The sequence below is a fragment of the Notolepis coatsorum genome, assembly GCF_963971535.1.
Source record: "Notolepis coatsorum genome assembly, chromosome: 11".
NCBI lineage: Eukaryota > Metazoa > Chordata > Actinopteri > Aulopiformes > Paralepididae > Notolepis > Notolepis coatsorum.
In genome coordinates this window covers 67,619,343-67,645,306 of record NC_140175.1, presented here as the reverse complement: position 1 = coordinate 67,645,306, position 25,964 = coordinate 67,619,343, and the positions used below count along the sequence as shown (strand labels likewise).

At 44.7% G+C, this 25,964-nt stretch overlaps 1 protein-coding gene across 1 annotated transcript in view; it reads right to left on the bottom strand.

Moving 5' to 3' along the window:
* sfswap (splicing factor SWAP) overlaps window positions 1-25,964 on the bottom strand; it is a gene marked incomplete at its 3' end in the record, with an annotated part of 295,870 nt that overhangs the window by 241,282 nt on the left and 28,624 nt on the right. Inside the window, exons 4-6 of the mRNA XM_084324950.1 lie at window positions 16,806-16,885; window positions 3,148-3,364; window positions 2,627-2,730 (exon numbers count right to left, since the gene is read on the bottom strand). Coding sequence (XP_084181076.1) covers window positions 2,627-2,730; window positions 3,148-3,364; window positions 16,806-16,885 — 401 coding nt within the window. The remainder of the gene's footprint in view (window positions 1-2,626; window positions 2,731-3,147; window positions 3,365-16,805; window positions 16,886-25,964) is intronic.

Sequence of the window (25,964 nt, the reverse complement as noted above, 5' to 3'; positions counted from 1 at the left end):
TTTATTTATAACGTTAAATAAAAGAACATTGCTGCTGCTGTTGCTGAAGAAATAATATTTATTTATGAAGTTATAAATAATAAAGCAATGTCGATAAAGTACCGAACCGTTAAGCAGTATCAATAAGAGTAGTAGTGTAGCTGAGGGGCTACACAACCCGGACTGTATTAAAGATTGTTTAGATTAAACCACTACTAAATATTATTACTTGCCAGACAGTACAGTTAGGTAAATATGGCAGACACTCAATTGACGGCACGGGGACAAGGATATCAAGTTTACAGTATTTTAATAGTAATCAATATACAACTGAATTATCACGTTGCTCTTTAATAGTGGAATGATAGTAGAATGTCAGAGTATCAAAGTCAAGGGGAATGAATAATTCCTAGGTTAAGAATACTCGACCGGAGCTCTGCATGGAGTGGGAGAAGGCGATACAGGGCAAAGCGAGGGGGATAGCTGGAGACGATGATTTCCCCCACGGAGTTGTAAGCTCCAGAGGAATTGAAGAATAGTCGGATACTCCTGCGGTCACTGAAGAAAAGGGGGTCTCGTACGGATCCAGTCCTTGTAATCCAAGTGCCCGATGGCAGGGTTAATAGCTCTTAATCGAAAGCCCGATGGCAGTGATGGTAGCTAGCTAGCTTCGTTTGTACTAGAAGCTAGCCCGATGACGGTCTTCAGGGGGTAGTTAGATCCAAACGCTGATGGTCTTAACTATGCGCTTCTCCACGTTACTTCGCTTACACAAGTCACTATACTGCACCAATAATGGCTCTACAATATTAGGGTCGTATCTAAGTAGCTACTAGCTATCCATAACGATACACCGCGGGTAGGCTTCCACTGCTCACATGTTCACTCGTTCTGCTGTTAGGTTAGGTTACTTCTCGTTTCTCTGCTTTCACTTCACACTTCACCTGCGGCTGCTTGCGCCTTCTACAATATATATACTCAGAGTGATTTCTAGAGCGCAACCGAATTACTTGTCCGGAATCAATGCGCCCGCTAAGGGCATGTCTGAACTTGCCCGGACACGTCTTTGAACTTGTCTGAGGGGCGCGTCTGCTGGCGCCTCCAATGTCAAGGGCGGTGCCCAATGGGGCGAGCGAATAATACTATGATTCAAACGGAAGCTTAAAGGTATATAGCTTATATATATAAACAATATACAAGTTATACAAAATAATAAACGTAGATTCTCAGAGTTAATCTGGCCCTTCAGAACAACGATACCCATCCCTAGGTAGAACACATATTTTGAATGCATCGGCAGACTTCAAATGAGCAATTTTAATCTAGATTAACTCCAGGATTGCAGATAGATTAAAAAAAATTATCTATGGGCGGTCAGGTGGCGTAACGGAGATTGCGTTCGACACCAAACCCCGGAGCGGCTAGATTCGCCTGTTCCGAGTCCAGCTCACAGCTCCGGGGTTGTCACCAGCTTGGCTGGCCGTTCACACTAATACAATTGGCAGTATTAGAGGGTGGGAGAAGCTGGCGGGGTGGGTCCGGGTCGTTGTAAACAGCGACTCCTACAGTTCGGTCGGGGCGCCTGCTAAGCGCGGATAGGACTTGAGTGGGATAGTGTGCTCCTTCCACACGCTACTCCCTCTCAATGAGAATCCGCGGTGCCAGGTGAAAAGAAGCGGTTGATTGGCTGGACGTGTGTCGGAGGAAGCACGTGATAGCCTCCACTCTCCCAGACCAACTGTGGGGGGTAAGTGCGCAGCGACCAGGAAGGGGATTGGGAATTGGCATAACGACTAACATTGGGATGGGAGAAAATCGGAGGAAAATGGAGGGGGAAAAAGATTAAAAAAAAAAAATGTCTATGCCCACCTCTAATATATATAATTGTCGAGAAAGTCAGATAATCTTTTATCTCCTCAGTTGCCAAGCGCAACTCACTCGCACTGGCAATAAGTGACAATGATTACAATTACCGGTATAGAGAATTAAAAGTATGTCAAGAGATGGGGGAAAAGAACCGATAGTGTTTTGCCTTTAACTATTAAAAAAAAACAAAAAAAGGTAAAAGAAAGCACTTTAAAGCACTTTGAAGTCAAAAGCTTTTAAATGAACACGCTACCACGGTATGCCTCCGAACCAAATAACTTGACAATTTTATCTGCAACTAATTCTTTTGAACATTATATATATATATATAAAAAACAGATCCATGGTCATAATTAGCAAGTGGTTAGACCCCCACACAAGATGCAATATGAGTTGGGCTTGAAGCTGTGGCTTGAACAGGCAGAGCCTCTATGGATGGGAGATAATTGCAACAGCTTGGTCTTTAGATGAACTGATTACGTTTCTCTACAAAAGGCTCAGGGCTTCTTTCTTCCCGCGCAGGGGAAAAGATAAATGGCTGTTCTGACGGGCCAGGTGGGGGGGAGGGGGTAGCAAAGGGAGTGGTGATAGCACAGAGACGCCACTGGTTCCATTTCCCAACAATGCACCCGCTCCCCTCAATCTAGGATTCAATCGCGGAGGGGGTATAAGCCGGGCATCGTCAGATAACACCGGGAGGACGAGTGAGAGGCTCATTGAAGGCAGTAACGGTGTGGGCAGAAAGCAAACGGTTCATTGGGAGAATAGCCCACTAGTCTACCTTCATCAACTCCTCCAGACGAGCGCTCTTTGAGGGGGCGAAGAGGCTGGGATGGAGGTAGTTGCCGTCGCCGTCATCGGAGTCGGAGTCATCGGATTGGGACTCTGCGGGAAGGTGGGTCAGCGAGGAAGGAGGGAATAATGGGATGAGACGATACAGAGGAGGCGGTTAATGTTTCATTTCATGTATGAACAGAAAACGGTTAATGTTTCATAAAGTGAAATTAAACAGATTCGATTCCATTCCATGTTCAGTGAGATTATATTATAGCTCTTAACTGTATGCATAATGTATAGGACACTTAAAGGTGTATACATTTGTCTGTAGAGTAATACCCCCACACACAAAAGAAATGTGTTGTATACCCTCCCTACTTCCCATTTCGCCACATGGAATGCAACCGATTAGATAAATGGCATGCTGGTGATCTAGTGCGACATCTAGTGGCTGAATGTTATCTATAGCACCTTTAACCTTTAAGGACTCTGCTGCTCATTAAATGTTGCTCATGCGGTATTTACCCTGCTCCTTGCTTTCGGCGGTGGGTTTGTACCGGCCCTCCTTCATGGCCTTCAGCATGTGTCTGTAGTAAGGGTTCAGGTAATGGTCAAAGCGTAGAAAGTCAAACTGAGAGTTGTTGGACTGCTTGGCTTTCAGCACAATCTCAAACTGCGCCCCCTGCTGGCTGACAAAGTTGGCCGTCCTCTCGATGATGGCGTGGGTCTTGGTGGTGGCGGGCTGCAGGGGGGAAACGACAGGTGCAATCACAATTGAGGCCTAGCACGGAATGTGTGTAGTTAATTTTCCTCCAGTGACTGTTCTGAAAACAAAAAAAAACGTATTTCCCATTTTCCCTGTAGCGGTAGAGTAGGTGTTTGCGTTCTTGTTTATTCTGTAATGTGACGTGTTCTGTTGTCCCAAGCAGTTACCGGGTTGCGTTGCATTGAAGCTCCTGGACCCCGGGAAGGATGTCTGCTGTGGTGCAGTAGCCAACAGGGATGCTAATCAACTAAACCAGGGGTTCCCAAAGTCGGGGTCGCGAGCCGCCGCGGGGGGGGGGTCGCCAGATGATAAAAAAAATATATATAAAAAAATTATGCAGTCAGGCCACTGAACTTAGAAGCAGGCCAGGCCAGTGTTTCTAGTTGCACCAGCGCAATAGTTAGATAACCTAGGTGGGGAACAACCAGGAGATCACTGCAACTCACACAAGTTGGAGAACTATCTCTCTCTCTCTTGCTCTCACACACACACAAAGGGAGCCGCATGTGATTGGTGGAGGGGGGACCCTTACAAAAAATGCTAATCATTGACACATGCTAGCCTGTAATAATCCCAGCCAGAAAAATCTACTTTGCATTTGATATATTGCAAATACCATACTTTTCGGACTATAAGCCACGGCTTTTCCCCCCATTTTTCGACCCTGCGGCTTATATAACGGTGCAGCTTAGTGACTCGACGTGACCAAACCCGAAAATGTAAAAATCTAAATATTGCTTTTTTGACTGCATTGAAATGTTATTTATCTGTTCCCTTATTTGCTAAACTTAATACAACTTGTAAATGAGTTAATTCTTGTTATTTGTCCGACAGTATTGTGTCCCAATGCTAATTACATATGGTAATTAAACATTAAAACACCTTGCCAAATTTTCAATTTTATTATTGGGCAGCAAACACACGCAATATTCTTTACTGGATGGGGGATCGGTCGACTGAGACTCCAGCGTGGTTGCATATTGAGTCCTCCCACTGCGGAAAAACCTCATTGCAAGCTTTGATTAGCTCAGCCCTTCCGTTAAAATTGGATGCATACCGACATAACCAGATAGTGCATCACTCTTAGAATCTGGATACAATGTAGGAAAAGGTTCGGTCTACAATCAATGTCGTCTCGGGCACCAATCCCTTGCAATCATATGTTCCCACCGTCCCTATTGGACTCGGCTTTTAAGATCTGGAGCAATAAGGGTATATCTAGTTTTAAAGATCTGTATATTGACAATGTTTTTGCCTCATTTACTCAGCTGACTCAAAAGCACGACATCCCCCGGACTCATTTCTTCCGCTATATGCAAATTCGTGACTTTGTACGCAACAGATATCCTAAATTTCCCAACATGCCTGAAAAAACAACTTTAGATGAATTTCTAGATGTTAATGTATATAGAAGAGGAGCGATTGGAGTATTGTATGATATATTGTCGACCCTACATTCCCCCTCTCTCACTATTATCAAATCACATTGGGAGGATGATCTGTCTGTAGAATTTTCGGATGAACAATGGCAATCTATTCTCCGGAATGTTCACTCTTCCTCAATATGTGCCAGACATGGGCTCATACAGTTTAAGGTGCTACACCGTCTACATTTCTCAAAGGAGAAGTTGGCTAAGTTTTATCCAGGGACAGATCCTTTGTGCAATAGGTGCAAGACGATGACGGGTTCTCTCGTTCATACATTCTGGACGTGTCCAAATTTATATAACTATTGGACATCTATATTTGATACTTTTTCTGCAATATTTGGAACCAAAATTGACCCTTCCCCTATAATCGCAATCTTTGGAGTGGCACCAGAGGATATACCTATTCACATAAAACACTCGAAAATCATTGCTTTTTCTACCCTAATTCCTAGGCGTTTAATACTTATGATGTGGAAGCAGGAGGCCTCTCCCACACATGTCCAATGGACCAGAGATGTAATGGGGTTCCTGCACTTGGAAAAGATGAGATGCACCTTAGGAGGCTCTACGGATAGATTCTATAAGACATGGCAACCTTTTTTGACGTATATGGAGAATGAAAGGTTGGGTACACTTCCATAGTTGACTATGAGACTATGTTGGGACCTCGGAGCAAGTTGAAGATGTGAATGTGTTTTTGTTTTTGTTTTGTTATGTTTGCATTTTACTTATTTCTGTTAAGTTTAGTGTTTGCCTAATGTGAGTCTGAGTTGAATCTGGGAGGGGGGGGGTGGGCTGGTGGGAGGGAACTGGTGGGGGGATGGGCTGGTGGGAGGGAACTGGTGGGAGGGAGTGGGGGTGGGGGGGGGGGAAAGAACCAAAATGGATGATTCTCTATTTTGACACTGACCATATCCTGTATGTATCCATGCTGGTTGAAAATGAAAATAAAATTATTAAAAAAAAAATAGTTTATAGTCCAGTGCGGCTTATATGTGTACACATCATTCAATTTAGCTGCTGCGGCTTATAGTCAGGTGCGGCTTATAGTGGAAAAAGTACGGTATATGCCTTCACACAAACTGGCATTTAAAGGGTTAGAATTATAAAATGAATATGTGGTGTTATGATCAGGGCTGAAGTTGAATAAAAGATTGTATTTTTTATCAATTACAAAAAAACTGAAAATCCATAAAAATCTGTGTTGTTGCTAATCATACATATGCTAGCCTGTTTTTTTAACAATAATTTTTGATGCCATCACAAACACTGGCATTTAAAGGGTACAAATTAAAGGGGTACAAATTCCTGCACCAGAATGCAGGAAATTAAGTCTTTGTAACAAAAAAAATCCTGGTGGGGGACCCCCTGCTTAAAAAGTGGCCTGAATGGGGCAAAATTTTGCACTATATTTCCTGGCCTGAATGATTTCCCCAGTCCGGCCCTGGTTAAAAGCCTCCAATGCTTATTAGTGTGTGTGCGTTTGCATGTTTCAACCATACATTTCCATTTATAAAAAATATATATATATATTATTATATATATATTTTTTTTCTATAATAGTGGGGGTCGCGGCTCACTGACACCGTTATTTGGGGGTCGCGGCCTGAAAAGTTTGGGAACCCCTGAACTATACTACCAGCCTCATCTTGCCTGCACACTGTATAGTGTCTAATAAATCACAAACGCTTTAAAAGGTAAAATCTGTAATGTGGTCAAACAGTGGCCTCCAGGCAGAAAAGCTAAGCTTGGTATTGCAATGTGTTTAGTTTTTTTGTTTGTCTGAATCTGTCTGGATTTATATGGGGACAGAGGGGTTGCTACTGCTGGCCACATCTCAGGCTCTGCAAAGAGTATCCAGAGAAATTCAGACCAGGGCTGCACGATTAATCAATTTTAAATAGAAAATCGCGATTTGGAATGATGCAATTATCAAATCGCAAAAAAAAAAAAATATGCCAATTTTATTTTTTATTTTTAATTTTTTATTTATTTAACCAGGAAGTCCCATTGAGATACAAGAACGGTTTGGGAGAAGGAGGTAAGGGGTTTTAGATTGTATGTTGTGAAGTTTAGACTTCAGAGAGGGAGAGTAAAGGTAAAAAAGGTACCGTTGGGTACCGGTATCGATTCCCAGGTAAAAAAAAAACTATAGTACATATGGATCGCTGCCATAACGCAATAATCTATATGATTTCGGCGTTTATTGCACCATACAAACCGGAAATGGATGTAGGTGATCGGCGTCGAATAATTGGGATCTTTTCCCACCAGTCTCATCGGCCCACGGTAAGAGGACACTAACGTTATTTTCAGCCCGATTGTGCGTTTCCTTGTTTGCAATCAGTCTGATCAATATATCCACCCATACTACATAAAGCCGTTACTGATGATCAAGGAATTATAAACGACCCCCCCCCCCCCTTTCCTCCACGCATGATGAAGCATAATACCGATCATATACATTTGAATTTTTCAATATAGCGTGTATGGGAAAAAAACACCAATCGATAATCTATCATATGCGTTTGGGCCTATAACTAGCGTTTTTGGAATTACAGCAGAAAAGCTTAAAAACATACTTATATTCTCGAAGGTATTAACACAACAATGTATGAATGAAAAAGTATAACGTTCCCACATCCTGAACGATAGATAATCGATGTTGAATGGGCCATAGTAATGTCAATATAGCAATACAATTTAAAAAGTTATAGCCCTGCAAAGAAGGTAAACATCTCCATAGGCTTTTAACGGTGGCAGAGAGGGTACAAAGATGGGCACAACCCCCGGAGGTCAATGTGTTAAGGGGGTAAAATACCATTTCAGATAGCTAAGGGGGTCAAATAACACTTGAGATAGTTAAGGAGGTAAACAACATAAAGCCTCTTGTACCATAACTTTCATAGGAATGAAGAGGACTCTAGTCGCCTGGGGGGAATAAATATCTTATTCACTTTTGAGATTAAGTCTGAAAAGAGTGGAATAAGGAGAATGGCTTTTGGGAAAACGCACTGGGAGAAAACAAAGCAACTTAAAAGCTCAAGAAAGCGGCAAGAGAAAACGGCACTGAAACAGTATACTGGGTCTGAGAGAGCTCTACTGCGTAGTGAGAGATATGAGATATGTGATATGCAATAGGCCCTTTCATATGAATAGACGCAGAACAATCAGATTTTTCCCTTCCAGAAGCAATCTCGTGCAAGGACTCTGTGTTGACATTCTCTCGCAGGATAAATGCGGGGATGGAAATCAGTAGAACAAGAATCAATACATTATTCAGCATTGCTCCCGACCGTGCATACTTTCGGTGATGAATCATTCTCATTAGTTACCTAGGGAGTGCCGGGAAGACCAACAATCTGCACAATAACACACATTTCTCATCAAGATGAAAGTCATGCATAATAAATGGCAACCTTTCCCAGGCTATGGAGCTGGACTGGGGACCGTACAACACTAACACACTTTTGCTATGTTGACAGGCTGCCACAGAGAGCTGTAGGGCTGGCTGTCCTCAACTAAAGAAATGTGTTGAAGTCTTGGCGTCTAATCGATTAGTTGATTCTGATCGAGTCTATGAAACACATTAATCGACTAAAGACTGTCGCACAAAATCGTTGGTCTGGTGACTTGGGTTGTTCAGTGTAACAGGGTGACAGATGGTCAATTGTGTACCAATTCTAGGGATGCACCGATCCGATATTGGTATCGGCCGCCGATATCAGTAAAATAGCTGGATCGGGTATCGGGAAAAAATATATATATACCGGTATATATATATATCGGATTTTCTTTTTTTTATATATATAAATAATAAATAAAATAAGAAATAACCATTCAGTACATTTATATCTACCGTACTTTTCGGACTATAAGCCGCGGCTTTTCCCCCCATTTTTCGACCCTGCGGCTTATATAACGGTGCGGCTTATATGTGACTCGACGTGACCAAACCCGAAAATGTAAAAATCTAAATATAGCTTTTTTGACTGCATTGAAATGTTATTTATCTGTTCCCTTATTTGCTAAACATAATACAACTTGTAAATGAGTTAATTCTTGTTATTTGTCCGACAGTATTGTGTCCCAATGCTAATTATATATGGTAATTAAACATTAAAACACCTGCGGCTTATAGTCCAGTGCGGCTTATATATGTACACATCATTCAATTTAGCTGCTGCGGCTTATAGTCAGGTGCGGCTTATAGTGCGAAAAGTACGGTATGTGTTAATTTGTTACATTTAGTTTCACTAAGTTAGGAAAGTAATGTTTTAAGTCAAGCCTGATGTTGCCTTGCACAAAAGAATGATCCCAGTCTCTTCCACACAGTGAGGCATAGTTTATTAATTGAAGTTTATTTTCTGTCTTTGTTTACAACAAATCAAAAACACACTTGTGATCCTTTACAATTCGTAAAAACTAAATATATTTTAATATAAAAAAAAAAGATAAAATTTTTGTTTTTGAACTTTTTTGGAAAAAAAGATTTGGACAATGGGTATCGGATCAGTATCGGCCGATACCCAAACCCAAGTATCGGTATCGGGACTGAAAAAGTCGGATCGGTGCATCCCTAACCAATTCACGCCGTCCTAGGACCCAGCAGTGACAGAAATGTTGTGGTGTAGCGTGGCTGGTGCTACGAGACTCAATCAATGTCTTCAATGTCAGCCTAAAGTCCAAATGTTTTGTGTGACCTTTTACACCCAAATGAGGTTTTCACTCTGGTTCAGACGTTCTAGTAATGCTAGAATATAAACCTCATTTGGGTGTAAGAGCTAGGGCTGAACGATTAATCGATTTTAAATAAAAATCGCGATTTGGAATGACGCAATTATCAAATAGCAAAACAACAAAAAAATTCCAAAATCTTTTTACTTTTTATTTTATTTTATTTATTTTATTTATTTAACACTTTGGGTGCCGGAAAACGCTTTACAGCGTCATTCCCGGCCATGCTCAAGTTGCAGAAGGACGCTTTACAGCGTCTTTAATATCAATATTTCAAAAATCTGTGATCGGATTCATATTTCCCCTCCGCTGGCCTGAGATCCACCAGGAGGACCCACTGAGCTCTCTGGCGGTTCAGGAGCGCCATCTGGTGGCCGATCGGCGCAATCGCCAAACAGGAAGTGCTGTGGAGGTTGTGCTGGTCGGCCATATTACTTCCGGGCACTCGGTTTGGCTCCGGCACTCTGGCTCGTCACAATATATAGCGATCCATTGCCAATAACTCGATAAACAACATGATTTGGACGTATATAGTATTATACAAGCTGGAAATGGTTCATCAGGATAAACATCCCATAATCGAAAACGGTCTACACCACGCTGATCGTCCAACGGCGCGAGGAAGATCCGGTAAGATTCAGCGTTATTTTTGAACGTGTTCCATATAAACTGTTATGATGAACATATGACCCACACTAGATGAATGATATAACGCTGCGCACGGAATTATAAACGATCCCCCGCCCATCCGGTCATCATCAGATCATACGTAGATCATTCTAGAAGTACGTCCAATTGAAATTTTTTATATCGCCCCGATTGCCATCAAACTGTATTTCATCATCAATATAATGCATTTGGGGCTATAGATCACGTTCTGGAGAAAGCTGCAGAAAGAGATGAAAACATACTTATACATTAGACCATACTTTACTATGAATATGTGAATGAAAAAGTTTAACGTTGCTACACAATGAACAATACATATAGGACTTTGAATGGGCCCTAATAATGGCAATGTAGCAATAGAATTTAAAAAGTTATAGCCATGCAAAGAAGGGGTACTTCTCCATAGACAAATAGAGCTGGCAATCTATGGTATATCATGAATTTAACCCATGGCACCCGAAGTGTTAAAGTTCCATTGAGATACAAGATCGGTTTGGGAGAGGGAGGTAAGGGGTTTCAGATTGTGTGTTGTGAAGTTTAGACTTCAGAGAGGAAGAGTAAAGTACAGAAAAAAAGGTACCGTTAGGTACCGGTATCGATTCCCAGGTAAAAAGAAACATTTTCAGGCTGTGTCCTGAAAAGACCCACCGCGTAGGCCAGATGCAAGCCGCATTTTACAATAAACCTCTGTGGGGCTGCTTAAAAAATATATAGTATAATCGCAAATTTTATCGCAATCGCAATATCTGTCCGAAAAATCGCAATTAGATTTCCCAAAATCGTGCAGCCCTAGTAAGAGCTCACACAAACATTTCATAACGACAAAGCCACATTGTCTAAGGAGCAGCCCCAGGTTTTACAACATACTAACATCCTTGCTTGGAGGCTTCTCTCTCTCTACGGTCTCTAGCTTCAGGAGAGAGTGGTGCGTGTTCACAAAAACTCACTGAACTGTCCTGGGGCACAGGAAAACATACATTATGTGAATTCTAAAAATGGGTGGCAACTGGCAATGTTAAGTGAAGGTGTTTTCTTTACTCTTACACTAATGTACTAAGGCCTCTACATTCATATAAAGTTGTATCATGACCTGTGACGGTTTAATTTAAATGTATAAACATGAAAGACTACTACTAATGCTACTAAATTCCTAAATTAGAAGAAGCCAAGGAGACTCTAATATCATTCATATCAGGCATGCTTATGTTGTGCTAATACATGCAGACAGGAGTCTGTTTGGCTCCTTCCCATGGTCTGTGTAGTGTAGTTTATATATATAAATATACACACAGAGGCCTCGATGAGATTAAAGCCTCTTTCATCTGACGCATTAGAAGCCTGGTAGAGCATAAGGCGGTATTAGTTGTGAACCGGTCTGATCCTTGGGCATGGTTGTCTGTCTGTCTGACGCAAGGCCAACAGTCTTGATAACACAAACCAACTGCAGGCAGGCAGAGCAGAAGGGTGTATTTTCACGGTCATGATGTTTTCGACCCAGTTAACGGCATGTCGTTTTCCAGGTATGTGATTGTGATAAAAAATGAAGAACAGAATGGGAAGGAAATAAAAGGGGGGGTCTCCATTGATTTGAATTGGAATTGGAACGCTGTGTCAAAAATAATTACAATCCTGAAATTGAATAACCTGAATTACCTATTCCAGTTAGGGCAGGGACACAAATTGGACTCTTATTTGCACCCCGTTTTGCACCGCTTGTGGTCCAACGTGTAGATTAGATAAACAGAATTCAATAATACCTGCTGCCAATGATTTGCTGTGGTGCTTTGTGTGAACAATAGACAAACTGTAGAACGTGTTCCTTTAAAAAATAAATAAAGTATAATGACAGTTTCACAGGAATTCTGTTGCTAGGGAACATTTTGGACCGAAATGTATTTCCTGTCAACGATTGCATTAGCACAGTGGTTCTCAAACTGTGGTACGCGTACCACTAGTGGTACTTGGTGGTACTGCTGGTGGTACTTGAAAACATTTACAAAAAAAAAACAAAAAAACAAAAAAAAAAAACAAAAAAAAATCTCCAGGCCACTGAACTTAGAAGCAGGCCAGGCCAGTGTTTCTGGTTGCGGCGGCGCGATAGTTAGATAACCGAAGTGGGGAACAACCAGGAGATCACTGTGACAGAGAGTAATGCAGTCTAAACAGTCATACATCTTTAATTCAACTTCAGCCCTGATCATAACCATTTATTTTTTGATTTTTTGTAATGTCAGATAAAAAATGAAGTACTCCCACTTTTCTGAAAAGAGTTGGTGTTAAATCTGACATTACAAAAAAGCCATCAAAATCTGTGTTGCTGCTAATCATTGACACATGCCTAGCCTGTAATAATCCCCCCAGAAAAATGTACTTTGCATTTGATATATTGAAAATATTTAACTTTTTTTGTGGTTTTTTTAACAATAATTTGTGATGCCATCACACAAACTGGCATTTAAAGGGTAAACATTCAAAAATGTATTGAATATGCGTTTTCTTTTCTTTTTTACAATAATTTGTGATGCCCATCACAAACACTGGCATTTAAAGGGTAAAATTTCAAAAATTCCTGCACCAGAATGCAGAATGTCATTTTCTCACTTGCTATGTGAGAATGTTAGTTATTATGTTCTCAATGCCCCTTGCATTGTATGAGTTGTGTGGAAGCGTTTGCTAGTTCTAGTGCTATCCCTTTGTACATTGTGGCTGTGTCTGACAAAAGTTAACAATAAATAATGGTATTAGGAATACATTTGCCTCCTGCGTGAACTGTGCATAGCTGAATATACTGTATTTTAACGCCGGTCATATGGTGGTACTTGGAGAGCCAGCTACGTTCTCAGGTGGTACTTGGTGTAAAAAGTTTGAGAACCACTGCATTAGCAAACAACTATTGCATTAGCAAACCCTGCAACAGGAAATAAATGTGGATCCTTTTAGAATGTTTATGTTGTCAAGTTGCAACCGTCTATAATTTTACAAGTGGTTTCAGATAGTGTGGACTGATGCTGGCAACAGGCCAGAGGTAAAATGATAGCAGAGTAATCCTTTATATCCGCTTCTCAAAGAATTATTGTGGCAAAGTAGGAATGCACCAGTGCAAATACTGGTATCGGATATATGTCCAATACCAGGCAAATAATAGGGTATCTGAGATTTCCCTCCCCCCAATTTTAAAACCCGATACCACAAAAGATGGAACATGCTAGGAATCTAATGGAGAAAAATGTATAATATCTCAATATAATAAACTGCAGGGTCTTGGCTAGAGACAGGGAACAAACTTAACTTACCAGCCATTTGGCTGGTAGATTTTAAAAACTACCAGCCAGGCAGAATTTTTACCAGCCAAAAATTATAAATAGCTTTTTAGTATATCGCCATGTGTTATTATTACTATAATACTCTCATATGCTATTTTCAATTAATATCATAAACAACATAAGGAATATTAGCATAATTTTGAGTGGACTGAAGGAATGAGTCAATGTTAATAGTTTTAAATGCAAATAATTTATTGAAACATAGAAGTGGGGTCGGGACACATCATATTATGTTATGATTAATTGAAAATGGGGGACCCTGATGTAAACAAGACAAGTCTTTCTCTGGTCTGCATCCCCTTAAAGGTCAACCTTCACGTTGTATTTTTGTTCAATAAACAATGTGGACTAGGCCAACAGTGACTTTCATGAAGAATGGAAAAAAAAAGTATTGAAATTGACCCAGTTTTAGCGTTTTTATCAAACATTTTGTCTGCCCAACACAATCACCACGCACGTGCATATTTTAATCAATGGTTCATAACGTGCGTGTGTAATCGAAATGATTGTCACAACAGGTGCAGGGCACCAGGGGGCTCACCAGGGGGCGCTGAGAGTCACACACAGCTAGTGGCAGGCACTGATTATGCTTGCTACTACTAGCCGAATGAAAATGTATCTGTTTCACCTAACACTATTGCTCCGTGATTATAGCCACCCATCTCTAAAGCCACAACCACGTTACCATATTTGTAATAATGTAAATCATTGTGTCGTTGTACACATATTGTGTTTATAACTTTAGTAGCTAACATAGCTTAGCTTGGTAGCTATTGTGCTAACAAAATATCCCGACATCCGGCTCGCTGGCCGGCATGAACGGCCGACCCAAAATGGTTCTCTCCTCTCTGTACACCCCGTCCCCACGGGTACCCTGCCGGGGGGCCCATGGACGCGACAACGGCGACAATGGTGGCAGCCTGTAGGGTGTTCGAGCCCGTAAAGGCTAGTGGTACACGATAGCTATGAGCTAACAACGGCCGCCGCTGTTGTCACGTCCACAAGCTCCTCCGCAGGACACCCGAGGACGTGGGCACACAAAGAGGAGAGAACCATAGGCTAACGTCAGTGTAGTGGTCCCGACTGTAGGCAGCAGGGACCATAGGCAGGGACGGCGGAGCTATATAGGCTAACTGTGATGCACCGAGTGGGCCACCATTGAACTAGTACTATGACCCGGACGGGCAAGGCATTTCCTGAAGTGACGTCACGGCCGTGCTAGCTTTTAGATTCGGCTCATTAATATGCACCTGTAGTGACGTCGGCGTTTGATAAGCTTTTTTGATTCGCGCGTGCATGTTATTCGTGCATGGACCTTTTTAACTCTTTCAGAGTGGCATTTCCGGTGTCAAATGGAAAAAAATAAATAATGAAATTATATACCAATGATGTAAACTACCCATAATTGATCAGTAGGGTTTAACCTGGAGGTTGGGCTTTAACAATTGTATGTATTGAGTAGGGGTGGGACGATACATCGATCCAGATCGATACATCGATGTAATTATCAACGATCGAATCGGATCGATGCAATGTAATAAGATCGATTCATATCGATACTCTTATTTTGAAAATCCTGTGGCGAGTCTCATATCCGCCCAAGAACAACAGCAGTAGCTCCGTGTGTGTAGACGTTACAGCATAGCATTCTCCCTTTCTGTGTGTGTGTGTGCGCGCGTCTTTGGAAAGACCAGATGAGGTCAGAGGAGTTTGATGTTTAAATGTTATTTAAACATAAACAATATAATACATAATAAATGTAGGCCTATACATGATCATGCAACATCAACAAATTGTTGTAGGAACGGTTTGGGAGAGGGAGGTAGGGAGGGGTTTTAGGTTGTGAGTTTTGAGTTCCAAAAAATGGAGCTTAAAGTTTAAAGCTCAATATATCAAAACGTGGCACTTTACAGTGAACAGGAGGTCTATTTGTATTAAAAACAATAGATTGATTTTCCTTTAAATGTCTGGAAGAGCTCAAAAATACAAATGTCAAATGATATTTTCGTTACCTTTTTTTAGTTGATCTAAATGTTACCGATTGTGTTAAATGGGCATATGATATCATCTCATATCGATTGCAGGCACCTGAATCTAATCTAATCGTATTGTATCGTGAGAGACTTTGTGATATCGGCAAATATCGTATCGTTGTCCAAAGAATCGATATCGTATCGTATCATGATGAAACTGGTGATTCCCACCCCTGGTATTGAGCTGTACTGTACTGTACCCATTCTGCAATCTGTTAATAAACTTTTCAATCAATCAATCACACACACTGTTTCAACTCACCACCCCCGCATCATATTGTAGTCTAGTCTGTCTTCAAACTCCCACTCCTCTCGAAACTTTTTTATATTTGAATATCAACATTATCTGTCCATCCTCAGTAATCCTCAGTTTACTATAATATACTCCTGACTAACTTCATCGTCTTTCCAAACGCACGCACCCCCCCCCCCCCATTTCCCTTTCCTCAGTCCACACTGTTCTCTATGGCTCTGCTCTGCCTCTGATAACGTAACGTTCATTTCGGGCGACGGTGCAAAGCATGTTAGATGCACTTGACCCATTGTGAGAAAAAAGTTGAAGTCTGTTGAAGTCAGAACATTTAAATCTCTCCGGTCATAATGTCCGGTGAAAATAATTCCCTCTAAGCACAATTTGATTATTTGAATTGTATTAAAATAGGCTAAAATTAAATAGCCTATGCGATGAACGAAACAATCATTACATTTGTTTCATCATTGCTTCACCAAGTAGGTCTAATAATGACAACGATGTTGTCAGCGGGAGCTTGGTGCTGGATTTTGCGAGAAGCATCCAGCTGCAGAGCCACAGAACCCACCAGCGGTGCCCGCACGGTGCAGTACTCTAATTCAGCCATTGGCAATTCAGCTGTTGGGTGGGGGGCGCTACTGAGCGGTCCCCAGACCGGAGCTGAAAACACTGCTGCTCTGTGGCTCTGCAGCTGCATGCTTCTCGCAAAATCCAGCACAGCAAAGGATTTTGTTAGCCGCCAGGTGGCGGGCAGATCTTAATTTCTAGTGGCCAAACATTCAATCTACAAGCCATTGGCGAATGGCATGTGCTTATTTTGTTCCCTGGCTAGAGACCATCCACATTTTATTGAAATGCATTATGACTTATGAGGTTATGGTAAGGGTTAAGTTCATAAACAACTTTTAAGGTGCCTTCTAGCCATGACCCACGTGATGAGCAGATATATGGAAGCAGAGGGTCACCACCACTCACCAGCTCTACGTCAGGGGGAATAGTCAGGCCCGGGGGCGCCACAAACGGCTCCTCGCTCTCCTCCAGCTCCGCCTCTTCTTCTGTGGTGCATCATGGGTAGATGGGGGATGGGGAATGAAGGGTTCAACAGGGACACAGAAACAAAGTCAGTGGCTGCCAGCCAGGTCACAGTGTCAAAAATAATACAGAGACAAAGACACACGATTCATCCTGTAATAACTCAGAACAAACAACCACTTGGAGACACTAAAGACCAAATTATAGTTTACGTGGGCTGGGTGTGCGTGACTGCGCTTGTCAGCACGGACGTCCGCACGGGTGTCCCATATTTTGTGACTGCGCGGATACCCCCATGGATATGCGTGCCTACTGCGCATGTGCACGGACTGTGAGCCTATATATGCACGCTGACTGGCCTGGAGTGTATTCCTAGTGCGCATCACCGCGCATGTGTGGATCACGTACGCCGCTTACAGACACCAAAGATTTACTATAAAACAGAGCCGACTGAAGCTGACTTTCCAAGAGGTGGTGGACCGGGACCCTATCACAATTATTGATAACATCACCCCCTGTAACCACCAGCGCACGCACACACACACACACACACCACACACACACACTGACACAACCCCCAATCATTCATCCATCACATCCCCACCTCCCTTGCGTGCAAGATAATAGACGCACGGGTCTGGAACCCATATTAAAATTGTATTCAGCGTTTCACAGTGAGGAGACTGCAGACAGATGTAGTGCTGCCAGCAGTCAGTGCATCTATTATTAAGAGCTGCAGGTACACCGTTAATTCCCCTGCTGACAACGTGTTCGCAGGCCTGATGAGGGATAGCTTGGTGGGGCTGGCAGAGAGGGGACAGGAGGAGGAGGACAGCGGACGTGCAGGCTTGGCAGGGATAGCTTGGTGGGGCTTGCAGAGAGGGGACAGGAGGAGGACAGCGGACACGCAGGCTTGGCAGGGATGGTGACTGGCGTGATATATGGGCCTAGTTCTGACTGAGGCTTTGTAATGCAATGTCGCTACGTCTCTCTAAGAAATGATCGGCCAATTTAGAGCTGTGAGAGAGACAGGGCTGACAAGGGCGGCGTCATAATCAACAAGCCGTCCAACACTCCTAGGGCAACTACGCCTGTCAAGGCACTCAACCATCATTACTGAACATTGGACTGTTTCCAATATGTAGATTTATTTCACATTTCGTGAAACTGGCTCAATAACAATGACGGTGCTTCTTGTGTGTTACGTCTTTTTCCCTGCTGGCTATGTGCATCTAACGGATCCCTGTAGGGAACACTAACCCTAACTTAGCTTACCACCACAAATAACCTAACAAGCTGTTGGGAACACTACCCCTAACTTAGCTTACCATCACAAATAACCTAACAGGCTATAGGGAACACTAACCCTAACTTAGCTTACCACCACAAATAACCTAACAAGCTGTAGGGAACCCTAACCCAGTTTACCACCATCACAAATAACCTAACAAGCTGTTGGGAACACTAGCCCTAACTTAGCTTACCACCACCACAAATAACCTAACAAGCTGTAGGGAACCCTAACCCAGCTTAACACCACCACCACCACCGATAAACGGTGGGAAATGGTGCCGATTCAAAGCAAATAATTCCCTTACTGGCTTAATTATATTAAATAATTGTTGCTTACATTCAGTAATGCATACATCAGTGACCGTATCAGAATCATGCGATTTGATTTCTCCCATTTATCTGTATCGGTCTGATGAGTAAAACTATGCAGATACATATTGGTGAATGTAACTGAGGGGTACAATTCCCTGACTATTGATAAGTATGGTATCATTAAACCACTACCGCTTTATGTACTTTAACTACTGGTCATACAGTACACGATATCTAAATATGATGAACACTTTCCCACAATGAAATCGGGTCCACACAAAGGTAATAATCAAATATTTAATATATAGCAAAAGGTACATATAATAGTTACTATTACATTTATGATTTGAATGCACTTGTAAGGCAAATGAGTACTCGTAGGCAAATCAACACTGAATGTCCAATCTCTGGTTACGCAGGAAGCAAGTATACAACCTGGCTCTTAGGGAATTATAACGATGGCACACTTAATGATTATAGCTGGATATACTGTAGGGGTCCTCCCGGTTGTAAGCCGGTAGGGGGGGTAGGAGAGCCGTCGGCAGTATCCCGTCTGGTCAACGATGTCTAGGGAGACTTCAGGTACAGAAGACAGTGCAGTAGAATCTTGATCCACAGATGAATACACCTTGGCTCTCTTGTAGGCTGTAGCTGTAGGTCCACAATGAAGAAGACGCGAGGCGACCTCAGTCTGGTCTGAGCGCCGTCTCACCTTGACTCCTTTCGGGGTAAATCCAACACTCACCGGTGTTGGCGATTATCCGCTCCACAAATCAAAGTACCAAAGCAAATATATATTCCATGCCGCATAGGGCTCAGCAGTCGTCGGGTAGGTAATCCAATGTACAGGTCCACTCGGTCCTCGCCTAGAACTCCTCGGATGAAAGCACCACGTGTGGTCTGCCCAACCTGGTTAAGACTCTAGATAACACGAGGAAGCGACGGGGATGCTGCTCACTTTAGAACTCTAACCGCACGATGCACCATACATAATAGACTATTATTACTTAATAGAAATACGGTGCCAAACTCTGACAATTCAGCTATTAATTCGCACGAGGTCTCAATGCTATTCTAAGGCCAAACAGGCCATACTACACCGCACGCGGTATCGTGGGGTGAGGCTTCACGTTCTGTTACTTAGTTGGGTAGAAGGGTAAAGGACTAAGGGATAAGAGGACTTCTACATTTACTTGCGCCATATTTATATGCACGGTGAACAAATAGTGCCACTCTCTTTTCGGTAGCCGTATTCCTGCGCAGAGCCGGGGCTAGTAGGGACATGTTTCGTCGGTACCATTGAACTTGGCTCCAAGGGGCTTGTCTCCTGGCGCCAGGTCCTTGTCCAATAAGAGAATGAACTATTATGGGCTATAGTAGACTAAAGGGATATTCCGTGTATATGTACAAGGAATATACAAGGGATATCAAACGATATACAAATACTATTCAATATATATCCATAAATAAATATATATATTCGGTTTAATCTGATCCTTCACAACAGCCGCACCCTAATTAGTCCCACCTAATTAGCTAAGCAGAGACAGATTAACCGCACTGTCCACTACTCAATGTCCGCTGTAAGGGTCAGTCAACTCACAAAGTCATAGGGTCATGGTCGTCATCGATAGTATCGGGGAGCCTTGGCAGTTCTATTAGCCTCGCCACGGGTCGGGTGTAGGTCCGCCCTTGGACGAGCACTTCAGCTGCTCGGACCTTTCCATCGGCACCGGTGATCACTTTGCTTACGCGGCCAGCCGGCCACATAGCTCGGGGTAGTGACTGGTCGATAATCATGACGACTGTTCCTTCTGTCAAATTGTCTCTCTCTTTTACCCACTTCTGGCGGGTCTGTAGAGACGGTAGGTAGTGGAGTAGGAAGCTGTTCCAAAACTTGTCAGCCAGTACTTGACTGTACCTCCACATTCTTCGGCCGTTCGCTTCTTCAGGCCTGTACATTGTCTGGGGTAGCGCGGGGTCCAGCCGCCCCATCAAGAGTGTGTTGGGGGTGACTGGGTCGACATCTGCTACATCACTTGAGACGTAACCGAGGGGCTTTGAGTTCAATACTCCCTCGATCTCCGTGAGGACTGTCATTAGGACTTCTTCCGCCACGGTCTGGGCCCCAAGCACGGCGTACAGGGCTGTCTTTATAGAACGTACTTCTCGTTCCCAAGTTCCACCGAAGTGAGGTGCGTTCGGGGGATTAAACTGGAAGTCAATCTGGGATGGAGCGAGGTGGGTCTTTAGTTCTGGGCCCATAGCTTGGAAGCTCTCTCTCAGCTCTCTTTCTCCGCCTTTGAAGTTTGTCCCGTGATCAGACAACAATGTAGACGGTTTTCCTTTCCGTGATGTGAATCTTCGGAAGGCCATAAGGAATGAGTCTGTGCTCATGGTTGGGAGGAGTTCGATATGTATCGCTCTGGTGGTCATGCATTTGAATACAATACCCCACCGCTTCTCGGTTCCTCTTCCTCTCTTTATATACAGCGGGCCGAAACAGTCCATACCGGTGGAGTGAAAAGGCTTGTCGCCAAGTCGGAGGCGACAGGGAGGTAGGTCAGCCATCCGGGGTATACTGGGCTGCGCGCGCCACTTACGGCAGTCTAGACAGGTTCGCTGGAAGCGCCGCACTGCTTCTCTCCCTTGCAGTATCCAATAACGACGTCTGATCTCCGCGAAGACTCTCTCTGCCCCTGCGTGGTGCACATCCTCGTCGTATTTCTTTATGATCAGCTCTGTGACCTTGTGTCGGCTGTTCAAGACTATCGGGTACTTGACGTCATCCGGTAAGTCTGGGGCTCTCCGCAGACGACCACCCACTCTGATGAGACTATGGGCGTCGCTCTCGGGGGCTAGGTGGAGCAGTCTGCTGTCTGATGGGACGGGCTGTGCTCCCTGTAGACAGGCTAGCTCATCGGGGAACGAGTCTCTCTGGGCTCGTTGTAGTAGAAGTTCTGCTTCTTCGTAGTCAGCTGCTGAAATGTCAGTTGTGGGCTGAACCTCTGGGTGGTGCCACAGAAATGTCTTTAGCTGCGCACTCTGTAGGGTGAGGCAATCGTCTAGATCGGGGTCTGTGGGGACGAGTGTGTGTCAACCCACAGAACATAGGTTTCTTGTTCTCTGCCTCCTCTTTACTCGCCTCCCGTGGGGTGGGTGTAGGCCACTCTTCTTCCGGGAGCTTGAGAAACTCTGGTCCGTCACTGTAGAGGTTGTGATGGGTGAGGTCATCCAGGGACATTCCCCGGGTGATGACGTCAGCTGGGTTGTGTTTGGTGTCCACATACCTCCAGCTCGCTACTTCTGTTAACTCTTGAATCTCGGTGACTCTGACTCCCACGAAGACCTTGTATCTGCACGAATCAGACCGGATCCATGTGAGTACTGTCGTGGAGTCTGACCACAAGATTGTTCTTTGCACCGGGATGGTGAGTTCACGTTGGATTAACGTGGCGAGCTGCGCTCCTGCTAGGGCTGCGCAGAGCTCTAGACGCGGGATAGATTGTTGCTTTCGTGGGGCTATTCTTGAGCGAGCCAGGATGAAAGCAGTATGTATTTCTCCTCCCTCCTCTCTGGCACGCAAGTAGGCCACCGAACCGTAGGCTACTTCGGAGGCGTCGCTGAATACGTGCAGGTCGATCTTGCATGTCTCTGGCCTCACTGTGGGTGGGAAGTAGCTGCGGCGTATATTAACACCTGGGAGTGAGCGGAGTTCCGTCTCCCACTCTCTCCATGTGGATGCAAGGTGTTCGGGTATGGGATCGTCCCAGCCCTGGTCCTTGTCCCATAGCGCTCTTACAATCATCTTTGCCCTGGTGGTGTAAGGTAGAATACATCCCAACGGGTCATATTGTCTGGCGAGTGTTCTGTATACACTCCGTCTGGTGGTCGGTATTGCCGTCGGTATTGCCGTCGACCTTCCCTGCTCCTTGGTCAGGGGTTTGTGTCTATAATGGAGCGAGTCTGTTTTGAAGCGCCAGACTAGTCCTAGTGTCATTTCTTGGGCTTCTCCTGGGATGGTCGCCATCCAGGTGTCGCTGCTCGCTTCCTTGTCCTCGGGGGAGAGGCTGCGCAGTACTTGCGGGTCGCTGCTGGCCCACTGCCTGAGATCAAAGCCGCCTTTGATCAGGGAGGCGCGGAGCTTGAGTAGGAGAGCCTCGGCTTCTTCTGGCGTCGAGACGCTTTGTAAACAGTTGTCCACGTAGAAATTATTTGTCACACTTTGTTGGACCTCTTCATCTGCTGCTGGGTCCTCTGCGACGTGTTTTTGTAGTGCAAACGTAGCACAGCATGGGCTGCATGTGGTTCCGAAAGGGAGGACTTCCCATTGATAGATGGCTGGGTGCTCATCTCCGATCCTCTCTCTCCATAGGAACCGCAGCAGGGGCTTGTCCTCCTCCACTAGTCTCACCTGCAGGAACATCCCTTTGATGTCGCCGCTGATAGCCACCTTGTCCTGGCGGAAGCGTAGTAGCACGCCTAGTAGGGAGGGGCCGAGTGTTGGGCCGGCCAAGAGTTCTTTATTCAGATTTTGTGATCCGATCTGGTAGCTGCAGTTAAACACAATGCGATCCTTGCCGTTGTGGTGGACCTTGTGGTGCGGCACGTACCATGATTCGGTCGTCTGATCGGCCTCTTTAATGTCAATTTTCTTTATGTGTCCCGCTGTGATTAGTTTGTTAATCTCAGCGCGGTACACAGCTTCTTGAGCGGGGTCTTTGGCTAGGCGCCGCTCTGTGTTCAATAGATACCGCTCCGTCGCCTCTTTTGTGGCGTGAAAGGTGGGCATTCCCTCTCGCCTCAGGAGTGGAGTTGCGTATCTCATCACTCCGTTGACGTTGACTCTCTTTGTCCCGTGCTCGAGGAGGGCTATAGCGTAGATATCTTCCTTAGAACGAATGTCTTTCTTTTCGTTCTTAAAGGGCATTGTCTCTAGTGTCCATAGCCTCTTGACATGCTGCAGGAGTGTGGTGTCTCCTTCTGTCGCTCTGGAGTGGAGGCAGCTAGTGGCTGCTGTTCGGTTAAGAGACTTGGCGAGGGGGCCTTGTAATGTCCATCCTAGGCGGGTCTCGACTGCTGCAGGACAACCTCTGGGTCCTGTATGGACCCGGTCTATCGGGACTATGAGGTCTGCATGGTCGGAGCCTATCAGCAGGGTCGGGGTGGCACCGTCTATGAGCGGGATAGGGAGTTGACGCAGGTGCACATATTTATCCATCAGCTTGGCGATGGGGTAGGTGTACTGCGATAGTCCTATTTCTTGGCTGGTGAAAGCATTAGTAATCCTATACCGTCTCTCGGGCTGCCCGCTTGCTGCGATAGTGAAGGAGACATTCTCGCCCTTTATCGTCTTTAGATCTCTTCTTATTGTCCGAATCGTCATCTGGTTCTCGCTCCCCCGCAGCCCCAGTTGGGCCGCAGCGGACGCGAGGAGAAGGGTCTTCTCTGACCCGTCGTCAAGGACGGCGTAAGTGTCCATGACCTTATCTTGGTAACTCAGTGTTACGCGGACCACCTTTAAGAGCACCTGGGCGCCGCTGCTGCTAGCGGGGTCAATGTACATAACGCTTGCCTTTGTGCTGCTGGATGGTGCAGGCTCTCTTCTGTTACTGTCGTGTAGGACATCTAGGTGGGCTCCGTCACACCGACTACACCTCTTCTTGAGGCGGCACTCGGCTGCCATGTGACTGCGCGCACATCGGTAACAGCGCCTGTTGGACTTTATCCAGTGACTCACTTCTTCAGCGGTCATCTTCTTGAACTGGTCACATTGTGACAACCAGTGTTCCTTCTCGCAGTACGGGCACACCATCTTCCACTTCTCTTTCATCGAGGGGGTACTGTGGTTCTTGCTGCTCGGTACTGATTCTGATTGGTGCATGACAGTCACCGATCTTCGGCCATCGTTTACTCTCCTAGGTCCCTCTCTGGAGCTGGGTGTGCTCCGCACGAACGTATCCAGCCGTAGGCTGCTGACTTCTCTCGCCAGGAAGTCGGCTAGGTCTAGGAGGGATGGCTCGGGACCGTTAGGATCACGGTGGTCTCTTTGCCGCCTGAAGCGCTCCTGTCGGGCGGGCGGCAGCTTCTCTAAAATCCTCTCGACGTTCGAGTTTGCGTATAGTTCGTGCATACCCTTTTCTCGTTGCGCCCCCAGCATCCCTACCAGGGATTGTACTTTGATAGACAGGTCGTCTAGTGAGCGATTGTCTGTTGCTGGGGGTAGGCGGTCAATATGCCTTATCTCTTGTATTACGTAATCCCATATACGTCCATATCTTTGGTCTAGTGCTGCTAGAGCCGCGGTGTATGGGGTAGTAGAGGTGGCATAGGCCAGCGCTATGTTGTGCGCTCTGGGCACTTTCAGGCAGGGTACAAAATAGTCACACGCCCACCGCCACAGGCTTGTAGATATAATGTTTGGCCGTCATAAATTAAGGCCTGGGCGCCATCTGGCGGCCAACTAAATCCACTGCATGATGCAGGGAGTAGTCCAGCTGAGCGGGAGAAATGTCGTGGGAGCGGGTGGAAGTTGCCCAATCTGGAACAATCTCCGGGGCTGCAGCTGGACCCTATTGGATGCGGGCGTGGTGAGTTGAAACGAAAGTGAAACTGTGTGTGTGTGTGTGTGAGATGCGCTCTGCTCACGAGATCAAGTTTGTAACATGAGACGCACATGAGATCTGTCTTCATCCGTTCTTTAGCCTACTACAAAAAAAACCTGCAATCGCGTTTTTGATTGTGCTCTGATATTTAATTTTGCATTTGATTTGACCAAATATGTGGAGGCATATTCCCGGAGTAGCTCCCCCGGGTCCCCCCTCAAAATTAAGAAAAACAGGCGACAACATTAACGTTGACGAGTCAGTTGCTACCACCAGCACCACCGATAACACTGCACCTGCTACTAGCGTCGGTGTAGTTAGGAAATTTAACCAGAAATGGTACACATCTGATTCCGGGAAACCACGAGAATGGCTTAAATTTGAGGGGGGGGGGGGGGGGGGACGTTTTGTATACTATGTCGTGCCAAAGCAACGGATAAAAGAAAACTAAATTAATTTGTCATCGGGACGTCGGTGATGAAACTGGAAGCCATCAAAAGCCACGAGACGTTACGCTGTCACAGGGACTGCTCTGTTGTATACAAAGCACAGTCTACTCCGCTCCTGGCTGCTCCGACTGTTGACCAAGCTGTCAGAGTCGACTCTGGCTAAAATGCGGATACTATTGATTGATTGATTGATTGAAAACTTTATTAACAGATTGTAGAATGGGTACAATACAGTACAGCTCAATACACACAATTGTTAAGGGGATGCAGACCAGAGAAAGACTTTCGTCTTGTTTACATCAGGGTCCCCCTGATGTAAACGCCCACGCTATAGCGAAAAAATCAAGACCATACAGGGACTTGGATGTGCGAGTAAGTTTATTGTGTTTTTTTTATAACGTTAGTCCAGCATGTTCATATAGGTGTGTCGGCTTTCACTTTCA